Raw genomic sequence first — 23,592 nt, 5'->3', positions numbered from 1 at the left:
GAAAGAGAGCGGCCCTAATCCAAAATGGACGTCAAAATAGTGTGGTGAAGTGTTTTTCTAATTTCACCTGTACTCCTGTCTCACATAATAGAAATCTGCGAGCTGCTGTCAGTGAATCAGTAAATGGCGTAACGTCGCGAATGTTAGCTAAAATTTTTTTGCGATTAAAAAATTAGTGTAAACAAAAAACATGACGGTAACGGGAATTTTACCAACATATCAACGATTCATAAATGGTGTTCCAGTGCCGTTTTCTAGACGATCTTTTCGACCTAGAGAAAAATACGTTGTCTTCTTAGTGTTCGTAACATTCGGTATTGTATGTTTTGGCACCTTTTTTTTCTTACCAGAATTCAGGACCGGCGGCACAGCTGAAAGTGTTTATAAAGTGTATGACCAAATAAAAAGAGCTGGACCAGATCTTCTTATTCCTCCACCACCTTTAGAAAACATAGGAGAAGCACCTAAGCTTCTTCGACATGAGGAAGATGTTAAGGAAGATCCCCATATAATAGGTGATAGAGCTAAGCTTAGAGCCAAAATAGAACAAGACGGTGAATTAAAAGTGCTTGAAAGGCCTGATGTAGGTAAAATCAAGACTTCGTCTACAGCTAAACATTCCAATTTAGAGCAATCCCTTGCTGAAAATTTTGTGAATCGTATTATTGTTCCCGCGGCACAAAGCAATCATTATCCTCTAATAACAGGGGGTGACGATGACGATATTGTTGCCAGAGAACGCAGGGATAAAGTTAAAGAGGTAAGTTTGTTGAAATAAATTAAATATTGTCAAGTTGGAAGATTTAGGCAAAAACAACTTTTGTCCAGCTATTGCAAATTCAAATTAACTAGTTCAGTAATGTTGCAAAATAATTGTTTACCAAAAACTTTTTTTAATATGTTTGGGAATTATTAACTACACAAATTACAATTTTGAATAATAGTTTAATTTTTGTTAAAAATACCTTGAATGTTATTAACCTTCTATTATGCTTACTTCATTGTAATTTTCATAATGCTTCACATATCAATTTGCCTACTCTGTTACCTATATCAAATTCAAGTTTTGTATGATTTTGTTTGTAAACATATCAGCATTTTAAGATAGATAATTCATATATTTGTTTTATGCCAATTACCTTTTTTCAAATATCTAGTTACTTGCAATGTATACAACATAATAGTTATAGTGTATCATATAACCTGTTAATTCAAATAATTTAAACAAATTCTGGCTCCTTCATATTTAATACAAAAAAAAATACATTGATTTAAAAATATTTTAACTACAGAACAATTTTAAAGGGAATGATTATGAATACCATCTTGTATATAGAAATATTTCATTTAGCTGCCAAGGTATATATAAATATGTACTTTGATATATACATTATTGTGTGAAGGGAATTGTCCCAGCCAAAATAGATATAACAGATAACTTGAATAGAGTTGAAAATAGGCGCAAACTTTAAAAATACTGACCTAATTTGTATATTAAATGTTTCCTTTGATCCTAGATAGATATTTATAGATTCTATCAATATTTCAAGTAAGATCCAGTTTGAAATGACAAAAAATATCTGTTTATTACAAATTTGGGTAAATAAAACACCAAAAACAGTATCTTATAAAATCATATTCTATCTATTAATTGGTAACAAATTTGTCCTTAATTGTTAAATAAGTTTTATCAAATGTAACCACATAATGCTAAAAAAAAATGTCTTTCTAAATTTTCACAGTATATTACTAAAAATTTTATTGCCCGCAATGGTATAACACAATGTTTCCATTATTCTCAGAATAGTTAATTTTAGATTATATCTGTTTATGAATCAATCACAATATGTTTGAGAATGCAGCTCAATACATTTACAAATTTTGCTGACCATGATTGTTTTATGGGCTCATAATCATGTAAGGAAGTCTCCCAACATATATTTTAAGAGAAAAAATTTGGAATGGGATGTTTTTAGGGGTATTATATTTTTAGGGATTTTTATAACTTTAAATATCGATATATAACATTGTGAACAATAAGAGAATATCGAATGAAATGTTACAAAATATGATTATGGTTAGATCTACACTGCAACAGAATGGTGGATCATGCACAACATTTCAACCATCCACAAAAATGTTGAAATCATTCAACATGTATGAATTTAGAAAATCAGAATCTGAAGAAAATGATTTGCTACTTGAAGTTTTCGACAATTTATGAATAAAGAATTTAAAAAAAATGATGTTGCTGAAAGAAATTATTTATTGATTGTTTGTAATTTATTATTTGCTTAATGAAATTTTATTATTTTCAATGTTATTTACTTAAAAATATTTGCTTTATAAATAATAAAATTTTTTAGGGAGAATCACTAGTAATTATGGCGATTTTAGGGGTTTATATTGGGGCTTTAGGTAGATAAATTATTGAGAGTTAGGAACACTGATATAAGGAGAACTAAGTTACATGTTGGAAGCAAAATTATGGGATTATAAAAACTATGAATTTCTTATGTATGACATAGAAGAAATACCTACTTGAATTTGTTACAAATTAATTATTTATACACCTGATGCTGTTCTGCAGTTTTCAAATTTTTATTTTTTAACCAACAAATCCATCGAATAAAGCTATGCTATTACCAATGACTTATATTTACTAATATCAATACATGTTTGGGAATAAAAGGTTTTATATCCCAAAATCTAATAATCAATATAACATTAAAGTTTTTCATAACATTTTTCATTTCATGTAAAATCTTGATGAATTTATATAAAGTGCAATGCGGGTAATAATATTTTGGACCTCTGAAATCTATTTTAGAATTGAAGGTATAAAAAAATATCTTATATTTATAAATAGACATATATCTGATATATTTCATAGAAAATACAAGGAAATTGGTCAATATGTAAAATGCTTTTGGATAGTTTATATATAAGATTTTTTTTTAATTCTTTGATCAATATTTATAGAGAAAAGAATTATTGAAAATTAAAAAATTTTGTAGCTAGTTTAAACATTTCAGTAAGACCCGCCTTATTGCGTGTCGTCATGGGTATAAAACACTGAACATATGACACAGAGTAAATACGACAGTTATTCTCTCGGCTATTCTAAAATAAGCGTTATTTATTTACTTTGATTAATCTGAAAAACACCTAATAAAGTTTGTTTATGATGCCAAGACATTTGAATATACAAAAACGGTTGTAAACGTTTTAACGATCCTGCAAGATGTAATTATTAGGTTGGCAACATAGCTCTTTCGCTTTTCACTGATAGAGAGCGTTGCTTTACTTTTTGAATAACTTATGTTAGTGTTGTACTTTACCGTTCGTCACGTGATACTGTTCACATTGGCCAAACTTTAGAAGCAAGTAGTAATTGTGATTTTTAGTAAATCTATTAGTTTTGTGTTAATTTTAGATAGACGAACATTTTCGGCATATTTTACTTTTTTATTTCCGTAAAGGAACGAAAACTGCAGCTGCTCACAAAGAAATATATGAAGTTTATAGTACTGATTGCTTAACACAGCAAACGTGTCAGAATTGGTATAAAAAATTCTGTTCTGGAGATTTATCCTTCAAAGTTGAGCAACGTTCTGGTCGGCCTATTGAAGTTGATAATGACCAAATCAAACTCATAATTGAAGATGATCGTCATATGACTGTTCGAGAGGTTGCGAAGAGGCTACATATGATCGCATACAATAATTGAAAAAAATGGGCTTGGGCTAATTGAAAACTTGATATTTGGATACCTCACGAATTGAGAGAAATTCATTTAACACAAAGAATCAACATTTGTCATGTGCTCCTTAAACGAAATGAAACCTACCCTTTCTTTAAAAGAATATTCAGTGGTGATGAAAAATGGGTCCTGTACAGTAACATAGTTCGAAAACTATCATGAACCAGGACCATCCACATCGAAAGCTTAAAAACAACAAAAAAAACTCATGTTGTCAGTTTGTTGGAATTACAAAGATGTTGTGTTATTTGAGCTGCTTCCAAGGAACCAAACGATCAATTCTGATGTTTACTGTCAGCAATTAATGAAACTGGATATGAAGCAATCAAAGAGAAACGGCCAGAATTGTCGGAAAGATTTATTGTTTCACCATAATAATGTAAGGCCTCAAACATCTTTGGCAACTCGTGGAAAACTTTTGGAGCTTGACTGGAAAGTGATGCCATATCCCCCATACAGCCCTGATCTGGCACCATCTGATTACCATTCATTTCGAGGTTTGCAGAATTCTTTGAATGGTCAAACTTTTACAAATAACGATGACCTTCAATCGCACCTAGTTCAGTTTTTTGCTGATAAGGATCAGATATTTTATGAGCACAGAATCATGAAAGATGGCAAACTGTCATTGAGCAAAATGGAAGATTAAATTAAAAACTATACTTTGTTTTATTTTATACTACAAAATCGAAATTACTTTGTCGCCAACCCAATATTTTTGTTGCCAGGATTTTAATGTAAGTAAGATTAAAATTCAATTTATTTTGATATTTTATAGTAATTAAGTTTATTATGCTATTAATGTTTAACGCGATTATGTTATAAAAGGTTTATTCACTTTATTCTTATATATTGAAAAATGTTTTATTTATACGCAACTAATAATTAAAAACTGTATTATAACAGCTCACGCTACGTTGCCGGGAACGATAACCTCGTGATCCTCAAGTAAACAACTGCTCAATGTTTTTATTAAACCTATGACGTTACAACAGAGATACAATGAGAATCGTTCTCTTATGTAGTTGAAAATTTGAAATTTTTGCGATTTTCAATTAAATATTTTACTTTCTGACATTACTTCATATCAAGGACATAAATATTTTTAAAATATGCAAGTATCCTATTCACAATTATGTTTTAGTATCATAGAGGGTTCTGTAATAAATATTTTCATGAATCCAATGTTTACAAGTTTGGTATGAAATAATTTTTCTGAAACTAAACGAATTCAAATTAATATTTTCCATATCTCTCATTACATTTTTGCAATATAGTGATATTTCTGGACATTTGCATAGATATTCAAGCACTTTATAAAAGATAATCTTTTGAAGTTTTGGAAGTGGTGAAGTTTTGGAAAAGAACGAAAATTTAAATTTTTTTTATCATCTAAGTAGCTTTGACACTTAACAATAATGTGTTATAGGTATGTGATACGTCTTGGAGGAATTTTATTTTAATTAAAATAAGCACCAAGCATAATGATTTTGTCTTGAAATGAAAATAGAAATATCTCCTATTTAGAGCACAATGTATATTTGTTCTTTTGTATTTTTTTTAAACAAACTCTTATTCAAGATAACCCTTCTTTCAACTGAACTAATATCTTAAAAAACCTACCCTCAGTTTTTGTTCCTATTGATACATAAAACGATTTAAAAATATTGCAGTTGATTGAGTAAATATCGAGTGACATCATTTTGTCATCAAAATTTAACATACTATTTAAATAGACATGAAATTCAGTAAATATGAAGTTTAATTAGTAATTATAACAAATTATGTAAAAATAGATAAGGAGGTAATTATTTAAAAAAATAGTGAAGTAGAAAAAAAATGAAAAATTCTGTGTGATGAATGAACCTGGTGACTTTTCTACTAATCTAGCTAAATGTGATTCAATATTAGTTCATTGATTTACAAATGATTTCTTCGTTTAGTGTGTCCGCATTAAAGCCTTCTTTAATTAGGTACAACAAATTCATAACATTATATAACATACTGAGGCTGAAAATAGACGACTAAAGGTAAGGAAAAACTAGCAATGTTCGTATCCAGAAATAGGAAGAAAACGAAAAACATACTCAAGTATTCAAGTCTCAACTTAAGAATACACAACAACAGAGTTTTACAAATTGATCAGAGAATACAATCAGGATATCCTTGAGGTGCACGAGGCCCCAGCATGGCGACGCGACGCGAGCGCTACTTATTGAGTAGTCATGACAACAAGGCGTCGGCTATGTTGTTGATGAGTTTCGAGGGAATTGACTGCTCACGATCGTGAGCGCTAAGTGAAGAAAGTTCTTGAGTGTGGTTGTTGTGACCCATTTGAGCTTCAGTACGAAGATAAGGAGAAAGATAAGTACCAGTGTCCACGCGGGACGTAATTAAACAGACTAGAATATCTAGTTTTTCGCACGAACTTTCCAAAGAAATTATGAAGAATTACAAGAGTTTAGAAGCTGACAATTTCCTCACCTATAATCTTGTATTTCCTTCTCGTATGAAAGTGCTGCCAGGGCAACGTGTGATCGTGCTTGGCAAGGTTTATATTCCACTTGTCGTGCAAGCGGCACCATAGTATTCTTATTTCCTCGCGTTCGTCTGGAATCAGGATTTACCTCACATCACATTTTGTCTTCTTGCCCGAATAACTCTTATTTTATGTGTGTCGCTATATCTCTCCATTCGATGAAACAATATACACCTTAATAGTGTTTCTTTTCACTTGATTTCAATTTCCCTGCTGAAATTTCTATCTTACGTCCCTAGGAGTGATTGAGATTTTTTTCAGATATTTAGATATCAAACTAATAAATTCAGTATCTCAGATCATCTTTGACATTTTCATATTTCCATTCTTCTACAGGGTCTTGATCAGTCTCATTATATCCTGTGCGAAAAATCCAAAAGTTTCCCTTTTATATTCATGTTGAACGTTTTCATCAGGATTACGGATTGATGATCCGTGTAGATTAGATGTAAAAAATGCAATATGGGTAATTAGTCATTGGTACTATCCTTCACACTTCTTTCCATCAAACTAGGCTTTTGAAAAGACTAAAAAACGAAATTTCGCGTAATGTTGAATAGCAGTTTACATATATGAGCGGTCGGATTGTTGATAGAAATATCACGCGCCCCCCGGGTTATTTTTAATCTGTCCTATACAGTTCACCATCTTCAAAAGAATTGAGAGACAAAGGTATGGTGCTATGATATATATAAACGCATCAATATATGGACGACGCCCAGTTGTCGTATCTGACCTCTAGATGGCGCTCGAGTTAAAGAGGGCAAAAAATTCAACCCGTGATCCCCAAGAATACAGCTCTCTTTAGATCCAAAAAAACCTAGTGGTGACCTATGGTGAGATAGCAAACCTAACGGAAACAAGACTAAATTAAGCATTCATGAAAGCATGCAGACTGGATAATAACAAGGTAGATGCCAATTGTAGAGACATGAAAGGGGGAAGACCAAAAATAAAAGAAGGAAAATTGTGGAGAGAAATAGTAGAAAGAACTAAGTAACACTTAAACATTTAGATGAACAGGAAAAGACTGACGGACTCATCCTCCATGATTAATGGATCAATAAGACATCCTCTTATGGTGAAACTATAATTTCCAAGGAAACATCACGTATGATAATGGAAAAGCTATAGGGTATTTTCAGCAGTGTTTCAATGTTGTGCAATAACCATAAGTTGTCATAGCTTTAGTTGAAGTAAAATGTTAGCTCCTTGTCTGTATTATTTTTGCATTATCCCATTGGCTTCTTCTTTCACCATGATAATATATGGATTTAGTATCTTTTTGGGAATTAATTCTAAAATCACTTTTTGGTATACCCATCTAATGCACCCAAGAGAAAGACAAATGAATAACATTATCTTGAAGCATTGGTAATTTTGACACATGCGTAAAGAGTGAATATTCTATTCTATTTAAATTTTGTCAAGTAATAAATTTATACGGGTTTAAGGAACCCGATTTTCACCCCAATGGATCGATATTAATCACTTTGAAAATCGCTGATCTACATCGTGGGTAAAATGTGTAAGATAAGAGCACCAGTGGTAGACACTTTAATGAGGATATTTCGTTAAAAAAACAATTTCAAATGAAAAAATTAAGAATATTTTCCATTTTAATGCGGAGCTATTGGGTAGTTAGTACTAAGTAAACTGGTACTTGGGTAAAAATTATTTTTCAAAAACTTTTAGTTTAATTTTTTGCTAATTCGCTGGGATATATTTGGATAGCGACACATGAAACCATTTACATCCGATCTTGCTACTAGTTTCTTGTTCTGGAGGAAACATTGGGAAACGTCCCAGGAAATTTTCCATGAAGTTTTCCCCAAAGGGTGGTTCCTGGTACATGTTTTTTATCAGTTGCCAGAGGTATTTCATTTCTACAGGCAGATAGAGTTGAAACCATTTTTTTGCTTTTTGCTCTATGCCCGTATTTATTTTTTGTCGACTTTCTGATAAAACATATTCTGCATTGTACCTATAGTCGCTATAACATGTCAACTACTGATATGAATCAAAAATATGTGTACCCAATGTCGATATACTCCTCATTTTGAAAATAAGGTAACTTTGATTTCAAATCCTGCAGTTAAATAGTTATTACCCCAAAGGCCCAGAAAACTGAAAATACACTCTCAATTTCAATTTTGAGAATCGGTATTTAACAGTACTTACTATAGCAAAATTTTATTAGAATCACAGAATTATCATGTGACATAAACCCAAACGAGTTTAAATACATGAAGAGGATTTTCTTTCCAATTTACCTATTAATAACTAGATGAAGACAATTATAATTTTCTTAATTTTGAAACTAGAAAGTATAGGCTGTAGGTAAACTGTCTACCTCTGGTCCTCTTACCTTATTTCAATAAATTGTTATTAAGTTATACTGACGTAACCTTGTATGTTTTGTGCAATTTTGATAAATATATATTAGGTTATTTTAATTAGTATTGCATTTAAAATAATTATAACATAATAATGAATAATATTCAAAATAGAATTAATTGCCTCTACACAAATTTGTATTTATTTGTTTGAGTTCAAAGTTAAGTCAATAGCAGCATCAGTTTATAAATGTGTTGTAAATTTTCGTGCAGATAATGAGAGGTAGTTATAGAAATAGTAGATATTTACTGTTCAAATAGAAATTGGATTACACAAAATCTATAAAATAATCATTTATTAAACTCATTGAATAATTTATTACAAGATGAAACTCAATTTAGCTTTAGCAATAAGAGACTTTATTCTTATTGTAACAGTTAAACACACGTTTCGGTTCCTAAACATCGACTAACTTTTATTATCTTCATTGTAAATATACAGGGTGTTTCAAAACGCTGGCATGCGAGCTATATCATTGCATTAAGCGAAAAAAATCGTTTAAAAATCACCAAACAATCACATGTCTATAACGCATAGATTAATCGCAAATTAATAATAAGGTTTAGCCAATCAAATCTTGTAGAACGTTTAAGTTCCTCCCTATCGAGCGATCAAGAGAGCCATAAAATTATTTAGCTGCTGCCGCATTTTTGAATTTACTTTTGTTTCTACAACGTACTTGAATGTTTCCGGCGCATATTATTATCGATCGTTGAATTTTTTGGCGTTTTGAGAGGGTAAAATGCTTCTTATTTATTTTAATTGCGATCGATATAACTGCGAACGTTTGGAAACACCCTGTATAAAGGCACAAAACAACCACTAACAAGAAGAAGGGAAAGCAATGATATAAAACTATTAGCAAAAACCATATGTACATATTTTGGGCTAAATTCAATAATTTTTGTCCACTCCTATTAATGGGCCTGTATAATAGGCGCGTAGATCATCATTCTTTGCCACGAATCTTTTACTATTTTACCACTAAAGTAACAATAGAAAGAAAAATATTGAAAGATTTTAAAGTACCCTATCAAGGAGACTCTCTATCTAGTATTCTATTCCACTATTCAAGCATTTCGAGTTGCTGAGCGGTTTTAAATTTTGGGTCTCGTTATCACACACGATTTCTTCTTGTTCAGAGTGTTTAATATTTAATTACATCCTCTTCCAAAAACATGATGTCATCTGGCTATTTGTCGATAAAAACTGACGAATGAACGTAACTACAATCTCCCTTTCTATAAAATGCGTTTACATTGGTGACGATTTCTATGATAATATTAATAGCACAGGGCTAAAGTTATCTCCCTGTCATAATCTGTACTTTGTAAAGTTTTGTTCTAGGTTTGATCTGATTTGATTTGTATTCAATTGTACACTTTCTGAATTGAAACAGCGTCATTTTGAGATACAGACTCGATGTCTAGGAGGCTTTCTCAGGTTGCTTTTCCATCTTTCTTGGGTACTAGCTGCTACAGCAACTAAACAAAACCCTTATGTATAATACAAACTTTGGTACCAGGCTACTTAGACTTATCCAAGTGTAGACTTGAACTAAGCAAATTTATATAGTTTTCTCTTTTATTATGTTTTAAGGATGAAATATTTGATTTTTAAACAGAAAAATCTGGGAAATATTGTTTGAATTTAGTAGTGCCATTATCACTTGGTAGGAATTTAGACATCCTTCATGTCCGTTGCGGTTTATTTATATCTTACGGCCTCGCCGATCATATGAAAAGATCTGTTGCCATTTGGAAATCATAAAATAAAGAGTAGGTAGCGATAAATGTCCATTTTATTGACTTTATTACATTTGAACGAGAAAATATCATATTTCATTTTATTAATCGTTTTCCGATCATAATTTAGCAGTAATCAGTTTTTCATTACCGATATTGAGAAAATTTTGATCGATTTCAAGCTTATATTCAACGTCATTGTATACAGAGGTCGGTATAAGTCAAGCCGGAAATTTCCATTACGAGAAAAAAATGCTGCGTTAAAATAAATTACAAAAGGAATTCGAAAAAGGATTACTGTAAGTGTTAAAATTGATCAATGGGGAATTCTTCTTCAATTGCAGTTCGAACGTCGGGAAGGGTGCGTGGTCCTCTTGCAAAAACGTGGTCCTTTAGAAGTTCCCCATGGCAAGAAATCATAAGGTGTCAGGTCACATGACCATGCGGGGCACTCAGCGAATCCTCGCCTGCTTACCCATTCTCCAAAATGAACATTAAGGTGTAGTGCAGCGAATCGTAATGACGGATGTTCGCGAGTGTTGGATCGATAAGATCGACCAGTCACGTGACTCTAAAAAAAGTACGGACTCAAGAAACCTTCTGCATGGATACCTATGCGATTTTTCGAAAGCGATGCCTGACTTACACCGACCTCAATATACCAGGTGGTCAGATAAGAATGCAAAGTAGTGCTGTGCACTAAAGTGACCGAAAAGAGATTGGAAAATATTATCATCACTTTGTTTCACCCTAATATTTAGTTCAAATTCTTCGGATATTATAGTTATTTTCACCAGTCGTATCAATTTCTGTGGTACTGTCAGTTATTCCATATCTTCTATAATTGCCTTCCTTCGTTTTCCGATTTTCATTCCGCCAATGGTTATATTCTCTTGAGGTAGTGCATAAAATAACATACTGAAAAATAAAGCTTAACCAAATAATAAAAACATTAATTGCTTCTTTGACATGTTAGGAGAGTATCACTCTCTTAGAAATGTTCTACCAAAGGACTACCGAAAAAACTTGTAGCCCTTAACGACCGACAAAAAGTTGTGCGTTTTTTTTATAGATTGAGGATGCTCTGCCACTGCCGTCCAGTCTTATCTTCAAGGATAGCACCCCGTTAAGTCACGTGATCATTGACTTTTTTAAACATTTTCATGTGTATTAGCGTTTACGGGTGCACCACCTGCAGAAATCACCTTTCTACTATGTCATACGATGTTTAAACTTTATTCGTGTTATTAGTAGTAACTGCCGGTTTTTCAACGTTTTTTCCATAAATACAAATATATTAGGTTTAATATTAGTCGCATTTTCAAAATGCCTACTTAAAATTTATTTTATTTTATTTTTTATTTTCATTACACACACTCTCCCGTTGTCTTGTTTTTATATAGCAAATCCCAACTTCTTTACAACTCTGCACGAATTTATTTATGTGTCCAGAATTTCCTTGTGCTTCTTTTTTAACCGTACAAAGTAATTCGAAACTTACAAATTTATTATTGTACAAAATTGTAAATCTCGCTGCTAAATTGGTCTTTTATTTCGAGACGTAATGTTTCAGCTGTAGAACCCGGTCGATGAAGTGGCAATTTATCGATTGTGCCTCCTATAAAAAAAGTTAAAAATAATGTTAGACATCATGTATTTTTTTTAAGAAGTTATACATTTGTTATACTGATGTCACGAGATGCCGCTACGCTATACTTGTAGGGTAACTTTTCTTTTCTCGAACAAAACCGTTTGAGTATGATAGCTTTAGCCTTACACAGGTTTATACTAAATGATTTTATATACATACAAGTGTATTTATATTTTTAATTTTCCTTCCACTTCCCGAGTCTTTTATTACGAAATAGAGAATCTATTGGAGACGTTATTTAGATGAAGACTTTATCACATAATGATCGTCATTTAATTTTTTTGATATTTACATCGTTTTTGTGAAAACATTTTATGTGGATCACTTTTACAAATAAAACGCAACCTCTAGGGTTTGCTAACAAGTTTTGTAAAAAATTAGTAGTTTGATACTAAGGCAGTTTGTTATATATTGTTGCTTAGATATTTTTCAATCCTTTCAGAATAGTATATTATATAGTAGAACATACCATATTTTTTAAAAAAGGGAAGTGGGCGTACAGAATAATTGAATGACTTGAGCCACAAATTCAGCATTCACACGTATTGCGGCTAGTCTCAACTCTTAAAACTATTTAATAGAAGATAGAATTTCTTATTGGAAGATTGATGAGGTTGGTTGGACGTTGTCCTTTAACAGTGTGAACAGTCCCTTACGAAGCCAGTATATAACACTTCATGTATCTCCTAGATCAAATCGCCTAGACGAGAATAAGATACGAACTGAATACCAGGTTTTTCTTCCAAACAGTAATCAACCTACTCCATTTTTCGTTTAATACAAATTTTTGCCACGCTTTTGCCTGTTTTAGTCCAATTTTCTGCATTCATAATTTCAAATAAGTTCTAAATTTATCTGAAGTACAATACTTCTTTATCTTTGGACCATTAGCGAGTTTTCGTCTACTCACAATCACGACACGGACATAGCCAAGTCGCTGTTTGTAATTGAGCACCAGTCAAGAGTCGAATTCTCTATGATGATCTAGCTCTGAAGCTGCCTGATTTCTTGTGAACTTCCATCATCCATCGCATTATTGTTGATCGACTTAAATGAAAACGTCTGCAGGTGTAACTCAACATTTCCAATGGATAAATAAATATTGGTGCTCAAATATTCTTTGGACATCATTTCTGTAGAGCCTCTGTGTCTACGGAAGTGATACCGGTCTACGAAAATAGTTTTTGAACCAATAGTATATTTTTTAGTTGTGCAGAAAGTCATTCGGTGTATTTAAATTACCGATTAAAATACAAATGGAAAACTTAGGGAAAAGCTGAGAACAGAAAAAACTTGAGAAACATGTGAGAGCAAAAGAGAAGTATGGAAAAATAAAAAATGGAAAGATACAGAAAGAAAAAGGATTGGTAATAGGTATAATATATTTAGTCGAATAGCCCAAAGAACAAAAAAAAAGAATGGAGGAGACGAACCAAACAATATAAATAGATGAAAAAGAATAAGCGGCATTTTTAAAATATGTTATAAGTAAAATCTTCACTGCATATTCCCGAACGAGCGATTAAATTTCTCCCAGTATTGTCAAGTACTAGCAGACTCGCTTCAAGAAAAAAAATTGCTAGGAGTAAAGGAAAACAAAATGATTCAATAAAATTACTGAAAGCGTCTAAAGCAAGCAAAAATAAATATACATCTTTTTATGCAAATCAACCGAACCCTCGAGAACGCTCACTTTTCTGTTGATTGAATGTAACGACAAGAACATTTTTTTATCATTGTAAAGTGGAATAAAGATTTGTGCTGTTATGGAATTAAACCAATTATTTGGAATTCAAATAAAGTGGACGATGCGTGGGATCGTATAAATAAACCTTTAATATGGGTAGATACATCGTCTTGCTTTAGTATTTTGATAGCATCCACCACCTTCTCCGTTTTGACTCCTTTTTATTAATGGGTAATATAAACACAAGAAATTATTAAAATATTGGTAGGGAAATAAAATAGCTAATAGCTCTAGGATGTAACTCGCAGATTCTGTACCGGGAATGAGAAGTAGCTCGAAGTTTATAAGTGATTATCTATCATATTAAATGAGGTAGTGAAAATATAATTCAAACATCTTTATTTTTATAGTACTAATTTGTGAAAATACGCTTTTTCAACGCTATTTATTTTTATTTGTTGGTCCTTATTTGCGAATCAATCATAAAGAAAAATTTCCACACACAGTAGTCTTGGAACAACAAATCTAAAAAAATCGTTCAAAGTTATAATAATAATCAACTTGACCCGCGACGTGAGATCCAAAGAAGAGCCTTATATGGGGCCATGGCACTATCAACGATAAATCTAAAAGGTCAGAAAGGGAATTTCACATTGTTAAACATATAATTAATCTAAACATATCTGAAAATTTTACAGATGAACAACAGTGGAAGACATTGACGGCGAATAATTTGGATGAATGTATTGTTACGGAAGTAAGGGTAAATCAAATATTACATAACACATCACTCAATAAGTCGTGGAACTTACTAAGAAAAACACATTTTTTTGTCCAAAAATCGATTTTATTCGTCAATTTAATCTCCTTCAAGAGCAATACAACATTCCAACGATTCTCTAACTTCTCGATGCCGTGCTTGTAGAAGGATTTATTTAATTAAATTTAAATTTAAGTTAAATTTCTTAGCGACGAGCATTTTTCTGAGATCAGCGAATAGGTAGTAATCACTGGATGCCAGATCTTGACTGTATGGTGGATGAGGAAGGAATTTGAAGTATAATTCGTTCAATTTAACTATCGTTGCCATCGACTTGTAAATCGGTGCATTGTCTGTGTCTATGTAGTGAAACAGTCTTCGACGATATGAGGCGGTTTTTCCTTGATTTTTGTATTCAAACGGCACAAAACTCTATGTAGCATTCGCTATTGATTGTCTCTCCTTTTTGATGATAGTCGATGAATATCCCAAAATACCGAAGCCATAATCTTCTCAGTTCACTGTTGTGCCTTTGGACACTTCGGATGTGGTTTACCGGCTGCAGTCCACTCGTTTAGATCGTTTAGATTTCAGAGTGATGGATCCAAGTTTCATTCATTGTCACATATTTCCTCGTAGTTTTGAAATGCTAGATTAATATCGATGTAATAGCGTTTTATATTTTAATCCCTTTTCGATATTTTATGCTAGAAAAATATATCGAGAAACATTGTTCTGTCGAGAAACGAGTTGTAGCAGCATAAAAAACAATTAGCAAATTTCTATGATATAAGTATTGGCTTATTACTGGCAACTGTACTTTAAACAACTACGCAAAAACTTGTTTCTTTCTATAAATAACATACTGTAATGTTTTTTCACTTTGATTCACATTATAATCGGACATCTTAGCTCATAAATAAACTAATATATGTACCAAAAAATAATTTCTCAATCATTCTAGAAAACATACAAATAAATTATTAAAAGACCTTCCTAGTAATTAGATCAAATGAAAAAATAATTAAACAACTCTCTGTTGTTTATAAAAAAATATGTGTAAAAACAAACATGAAACTAACAGGCTTATTTGCTAAATTTCTATAACAATCCAACAGGACCGGCTGCTCGGTCCATGTCGTTGACGAGTTTGTAACAAAACATATCGGGTTTCCGATTTTGAATAATATAAAATTTAAAAGAAATTATCAAAAGCCTAGACGCTAATTGGATTTGATTATATTGACGAATCGCTTTTAGATTAAAACACCGAATGTCAATAGCAACGGAACCGGTTATTTTACCGCGTACTGTTTACCGTTTGTTCGTGTATAAATACCCGCAAATGCAGTTTCCGTATCGTATGAACGTGCTCTCATACCACACTTGTGTTGTGAGATAAGAAAAAATTAGTTTATCTGAAAAAAATATCCGGCTTATCTTATAAACGTGTTCAATTAATGCTGTTCTACATGTTTTACATGTTGCCGTTAACCTTTCTAGTATTATCAGTCGAAACAAATTTTATTTGGTTAAAATAGTTGACGGCATGTTAATTTCCACTTATCGTATAGGTATTTAACCAAAACTCATTTTAAAAATATCTAAAGGTCATACTTATCAGTGTATACGTTTGGGTACTACTAATTCATTAAGTAGACCATGCTAAATTCGATATTTTTTCCACAATTATACTATTTTTCATTTTAAATGCCGATGTTGTTTAATTGTATTTGGAAATGACAATGATGTTATCGATGTATTGTAATGTTTTTCGTATTTATTCACACTCTTTCTATTCGTAGAATGAATTATAGTTTATTTCAGAAACACTATACACTACACTAACTTATAGTAATTCACTTATCACTATCACTCAATAATTTATTTAAATTCTTCGTTTACTTTCTATTTCGGTCTGTTCACTGCGACTATTTATCATAAACTGAACTTGATTGCGCTACATAAAATCCTTATATATCCAAAATAATTCTCCAAAGATCTAGAAATATAAAGAAACAAAACAAGTAAATAAATGGATCTTTAGATCTAGAAAATTATTTAGAAGAAACAATGTAAATAAACCGCTTTCTAAAAGTTACATAAAAACAAATTTCAAACAAATTCTAGGTATTTCACCTTCGTCCCAAGCAGGATCGGCTCCAGGGCAGAGATGAGTTTGTAACAGTATTGAGTAATCTCAAACTTAACTAACTCTTACACAGGGAAAATGGGAGATATATTTTATCAGTTTGTAAACAGTATAAAAAAAGTACAACCGTAAACTGATTTACCGAGGCAAGTTTTAAAGGAGCGTTTATAATACCCATTCCCACGATAACAGTAAAGAATTTTACTAGTACTCCGGTAAGAAATCTAAGTGTCGCCGACTGATTATTTCAAAGAAGTCGTGCCATTATTTGCCATTAAATAAAATAATTCCTTTTACTAAATAGTTGATTTCACTTATGGTTATGACTTTCTGGCGACGATATAGTGTCGAATAGTGAAAAATGAAAAATCAGAGTTTGAACATGACCTAAAGTTATAAATCATACACCAAAAAAAAAAGAAACTGAAGAAAACTGATGTTATGAGACTAGGTGGTATATGACTTGTGCCTTAAATACCTATTTCTCGAAAGGTCTCTTAACAATAAACTTTTCTACCAACACATTCGTCTTGCACTTTATGAATAACTTAAAGGATAATTTCATTAACTTCGAATCTAATCCGGTTTGGGAACTGTAGATTTTGCATAAATCTTTGATTTTGAATAACCCCTTAGAGGAAAATCTAGAAGAACACTGGTGTCAAAACTGGCAAGGACTGATATAATTGCAGATAACGATCCCCTCAAAAAATGAGGATAAATAATTGTGTCGTTAATTATCACCACTCAGAAATTTACTTGATTATTTTTTCTTTTACGTTTCCATTTTCCCATATACCAATACTAAACTGTATTGAATGCTGCCGAAGAGGCGCAATCTACTGACTGGCTTCAATGTTATCGTATCTCATCAGAGAGTTTCTAGAGGTGCAACAACATCGAACGCAGTGCATACCATTAGATGTTAATTTTCACAAAAAGGTCTATCTTCGTTACGTTAATCGAAGAAGATGTAACTTAATTTTTATCGCGGCATTGCCCAGAACACTTATTGCTTTGTCTTGCCTCATGGGGATAGATCTTGTAGCTCGAGGTTAAAATTTACTATAGTCTCAACATTGCAATTGAGAAGAAAAAAAAAGAGCTGATATGACCACGTTCTAAATCAGCTGACAAAAGTAGTCGTAAATGATAGTGCGGAATCTTTGTACACAATGTCAAACTTCTTTTTGATTTGCGTAGCGTATTGCCTTTCAAAAACAAATATTTTCAGAAAAATCTTCACAAATACCCATATATACAATTGACAAACAAAAACTAAGCCTCCAAAACCTACTTTGATAAGTGCTGATGTCTTTAGGTTGAGGTCAGCAACTTCGTAGAACGTATTAAAGATGATATTGGTATACTTGTATTTTTGAGGTCTATGAGAAAAGGATCAAACTTTTAATGGATAGAATTGTATTAAACAACATAAGATAAAAAGTTTTGTTCAAAATTTTGTATAAATTTTGTATTCAAACAGGAAAAAATGAAGTTTCTATCATTTTTATCTCTTCCAAACATTCAATTAGTTTATTCTTTACCAATAATCTAAATATATATCAAATGTCCCGTATACTTATATCTTAGAAAAGGTATTATTTTTTGTTTGGATTCTCTTGGAGGATAAGCAAGAATCCGTTTCTTTTGTCCGCAAAGAATGGACATTGCCCTTTGCATCCACGACCCGCGACTTGAGAACCGATGAAGAACCTTATATGGGGCCATGGCACGATCAACGATAAGTCTAAAAGGTCAAATCGGGAATTTTACATTGTTAACTATACAATTACTCTAAACGTGTCTGAAAATTTTACAGATGAACGACAGCGGAAAACATTGACGGCGAATAAACAGGATGGCTTTTTTCGTCACGGAAGTACGGTAAATCCAATGAAATTATAAAAAAGAGACTTTGATTCTATATTCACATAGATTTCCATCAATCACATTATTGTTTATTTATATTTGAGATTATAATACTATTTTCTTCTGCTTAAATTACACACTTTCGAGAACGTAAAACTTCACTTTACGCGTTAATGCGTAAAGAAAGTCATTATTAAGGTCTCCGGATGCTTTCTTAGGCATAGAAGGCGCCTTTAACAATACTCCACACAACGCTGTTAAAAGAGCATCAGATGGGAGAGGAGTAGATAAGACAACCTCGAGATCGATGACTCAGCTACTATCTACTAGAACAGGAGTAATGAAAGTAGTTCAAGACACCATTTCAATCACTGCAAACAGGGAATGCCCACAAAGGAGAGTCGCATCCCCACTTATGTGGAGCTTAGAAGTAGACGAACTCTTATGCGGGCAGACAGATCGGCATACCATGTTAAGGATATGCAGACTTAATCAACTATGCAAAATAATGCTTTGAGAATACACTCTTGTAACAGTTCAAAAAGGACTCAACAATACAAAAAGGTGGTGTCGATCGTTGGAGCTAAACGTCAATCCTAACAAGACCTACCTACCTAAACAGAGGGAAAATATCTAGGACTCACATTAGATAGTGAATTTCTCTGGAACAAACATGAAAAAGGGAAATGAAATAGCTAATAAGCTACAGAACAATGGAAAAAAACTAGAAAAGAAGGTAGATAAAAGCAATTATTGGATAACCTACAGGGGCTGAGACAGGCAAAGACAGTAGTTCTATCAGGGCACTGTCGCCTCAAGTAACACCTGAAAACTTTAAACCTAGCAGATAATGCGGCGTGCAGATTTTGTTGCATAGAAGTCGAAACATCTATCCACATTATCTCGAAGTGTGAAACACTAAGGAAATCCAGGAACACCTGGGTATATATGAAATAGAAGACCAAGATCTCTGGTAATTAAAGCCATCCCATATTCTAGACTGTTTAAAAGGAGTAGGATTGATGGATCATCTGTAAACACTAGGTTCTCCAGTATCGCAACAAGAAAGGGGGACACAATAGATCCTTTGGGTCGCATTGTATACGAGACCAGAAATCTATACATACAAGGTGTCCGTAGTGTTGTGGCTAAAGTACGAAGCTCACATGCAGGAAGTCCCAGGCTCAAGTCGCTCTCATTCTATTTTTTATTTTTTATTTTTCTACTTAGTAGTAATAATTATTGGTAATTATCTAGAAAATCATCACCCACCCCCTATCGACTTGGGGTAAAATATTTCAGTGGTATTTATGGTAAAATAGGGTAAAAAAGGATCAAGATTTGTTGTGGGAGAGAGGGGAGTTAAAAGAACACGGAAAGATGTATAAATAGTGTTCTTGAGCAGAACCTAACCTAATTTAAAAACAATGACCGACGGCTAATTCCACCTTCCATATATTGTAATTACCTCACTCTAACCCCAAGTCGATAGGGGGTGGAAAATGATTTTTAGATAATTACCTAATTATTTTTAGGTGGCTTCTATGCATGTCGAAAAGAACAGTTCAATAACTGCGCAAATTCATCTATTGTTTTGTTGATTTGTTCTAATCTGGATTAAAACGTTCAAAATATTAATATTTTGTAAAGATTATAGTTATAGTTTCTTCTAACGAAAAATTAAACTCCGTACTTGAACTTTGAGTTGTTGAAATCCTGTGGACGTAAAATATTTTCCAGAAATAAATCATTTGTGATGAGTGTACCTGAAAAAGAAATACACCATTCAAAAGTGTAGTCAAGTGTATCTGAAAAAGACATTTTTGATAAACGTCCCTGTTAATTTGGCAATTCACCGTAAATCGATTTTAACTCGACCTAACATTTCCATCCCAAATAAATAATCATTACCCGAAGTAACTCGAATAAGAATGTCACTGTTGATAGAAAAAGTTGTCGGATTTATAAATTTTTTGATGTCGTTCTAAACGAAATGAAAATGTGAGAATAACCTTCTTATATGGGTCCATAATTGCGTTTATGGTGAATTAAAAAATGGAAACTATGAGATCACACAAGATAAAATATACCAAGAGCAACAATAAAAAATAAATTTTCGCGATGATCGTAACCGACCATTAAGATACCAATCTGAGTGTAAATGTTCGACCAATAAAGGAAATGCAACTGATAACGATGCACAAAATAGTCCCGAAGGCCGTAAATAAGGCTTATATCATTGCATCGTGATCTGGTTTTTTTCCCAAGATCTTTTTTTCGACTACAACAGACTGGTATCTTAATCGAGCATAACTTCAATTTTTGGCAGAGGTACATGACTAAGATATTTTCTTTTATAAAAATATATCGGACTGATCTGATTTAATATGAAATTAACTTCGCAGGATCGCAATGGAACGCCCGTTGACGCAGATAATGATCCACAAAATTGGCCCGAAGGGCGTAACTAAAACATGGTGTATCAATTAAATCTCTGAATAATTTTGTTTATGATTAAAAAAGAAGGACGAATTAAGTGCCAGTATATTATTTAGCTAAATTTTTCAGATCAATAGTAGATAATGCATCTAGTTTTGTTCTTGTTTAAAATAAAGAAGGAATGTTCGTATAATTTAGTACTATGTGTAGTCTTTCTTATTTTTTTCTGTGCTAAAAATGAACAGCATTCTTCATTAAATAGATCAGGGTCAATCATTTTTGAAACCAAAAAAAAAATTATAGAAAGATGAAACCGACTCGAAAAAGAGGAGTATATAATAAAAATGAAACAGAAAATAATTTAAGGGCATCTGAAGTCCGAAAGGGAAAGCGACTCAATTTTTAGGGAAAAAAAACTACAAGTCCTATGGAAAGAAGTTAAATCACAAAGTTGTGGGTAATAAAGAAATTTAAAACTAATCAAGTTTTTAGCTTTTATTTCTATCTTTCACAGAAAACATTTTTTTTCACGAAATTGAGTTAAAACTTACCTTTTTATATCCCAAACATACTTTATTTATTGGATTTAAAATATTTATTTTCAATCGCAAATTCTGCTGTCAAAATATCAGCTTTTTATCAAAAATCGGTGAGTTTTTTGTTCGTCAAAATCTCTACTTTCTGATGGTGTGAACAAAAATTATCATCATCCTGGTAAATTTTCTCAGAAAAGGCAATAAAAATTTTTTTTTTAATTATTATGTACAATTTTTGAAGAGATTTCGAGCTACATTAATAAACATTAGTAATTAGAGTGTAAAATTTTTATGAATATAAAAAAATTATTTAATAATTGAAAAAATTCGGATTCCAAAATTATGCACTGAAAAAAGAACAGCAAAAAGAGGTTTCATGGAAAAATCAAAAAATTAAATATGTGATCATTACAGACTGTACTTTTAATATTACCATATTCTTATCTGTATACATTCTTCAAAATATAAATAGTGCTTTCATTAGCTTCACTTGTTTGTGAGCTTGTTTGCCACTCTCCTTCGTGGCTTATTATTGTTAGTATATCCCACCACTTTAATTGAGTTCGTTAGAGGATTGGTCTGTACCTCCGGATTCATCGGTCGTGGGTTCAAAACTCATTCACAGTGTAAAAAAATGTTTTTCTGCAAATTTTTATTAGCAATCATCACTGCAAATTTTATCTTTACATCGAATTTCGTATTTACAATTTAACACCTTGAATTTTATTATGTTGTTCGAGAAGAATTTTACAACCGTGCAACCTCTGTTGGAAATTTACAATACTTATGATTAAAACAATTCCATTATCGATAATAAATCGAACTAAAAAGTGGAAAATAAATACAGTTAAAAAAAATCAAAAATACACTTTCATAAGAAATGAAACTAAAAAGTGAAAAATATAGTTTAAAAAACTAAAAAGCTCAGTTTCAAGCTATAGGGTGGGCGAAACTGTTGACCAGTCTACATGTTTTCAGCTTATCGCCGTTGCTCCATCATAACTTTGCAATTAATAGTCCAGTCAATATAGACATTTAAAATTCCCGGAAAGCCAAATATTGGTGGAGAGCTGGGGTTTACCATTACAAATAACGTTTTTCGAATTCCCGTCGATTCTATGTGTGCTACTAAAGTTATTCGGAGTCAAAGATCAAAATTTGATCTTTTTTGGATTTTCGTCAAAAACGAAGAGTTATCAGAAAAAACCTTTACATTATACATGATATGCACACATTTCCACACCACCTGTGAGGTAGTGTAGTCGGCGCGTTTTTTTTACCCTGGAGGCCTACTCAACTAACTATCATGACAATTTTAGGATAATTTAAGGGAACAATACCCTGTCATGTCTATTTCGATTTCTTCTTCTTCCTCTTTCTCTTGCTGGATGTTCATAAATTATTCATATGTAGCTGAGTCATTAGTTTCTTCATTACAATGAGGAATCTTCCTCTATTGTACCCAAATGGATATTTGAGCAAGACTGTTCTTGGCAATTGGTATACTCTGGAGAACACACCAACGCGACTTTTTTACGGCTGCATTTGGCACTACAACCAAGTTTTAATCGGTTCCAGAGTATTATCATCAATTTCCAACCCCAGTCTCCTGGGTTCAGTTGATTGCCTATCCATGTTTAAAATTGATGGTATACTCGAGACACGTATTTATACTTGTTTTAAGTGCCTTATATGTATTTACGTGGCTTATATGTGCAGATTATGTAAAAAGTGACTCTTAGAAACGCGATATCTTAGGAATGGTAACGGGGAAAAAATCATATAGACCATTTTTGTAAAGAATTTTAAGATGTCCAAGTTTGGTTTGATGTTTTTTCTTATAAAACTTACAGTTTTCGACGAGAATACAAAAAACTTCAAATTTTGACTCCGAATAACTTTTGTAGCATAAATAGGATCGAGGGGATTTTCAAAACTTTATTTGTAATGGTAAACCCCATCTGGGTGGAAATATTTGGCTTTCCAGGAATTATTGTTATTTGACCAGTAGTTTTAGTCTAAATTAACCGGACTATAATTTATTAGGTTAA

At 32.2% G+C, this 23,592-nt stretch overlaps 1 protein-coding gene across 1 annotated transcript in view; it reads left to right on the top strand.

Moving 5' to 3' along the window:
- Positions 1-23,592, top strand: part of LOC130902186 (mannosyl-oligosaccharide alpha-1,2-mannosidase IA) — a 152,276-nt gene continuing 128,684 nt past the window's right edge. Inside the window, exon 1 of the mRNA XM_057814084.1 lies at positions 1-760. Coding sequence (XP_057670067.1) covers positions 191-760 — 570 coding nt within the window. The 5' untranslated portion in view covers positions 1-190. The remainder of the gene's footprint in view (positions 761-23,592) is intronic.

The sequence above is a fragment of the Diorhabda carinulata genome, chromosome X (assembly GCF_026250575.1).
Source record: "Diorhabda carinulata isolate Delta chromosome X, icDioCari1.1, whole genome shotgun sequence".
Taxonomy (NCBI): Eukaryota; Metazoa; Arthropoda; class Insecta; order Coleoptera; family Chrysomelidae; genus Diorhabda; species Diorhabda carinulata.
Note: the sequence above shows the minus strand (reverse complement) of the source record. Positions and strands in the feature narration are given on the sequence as shown.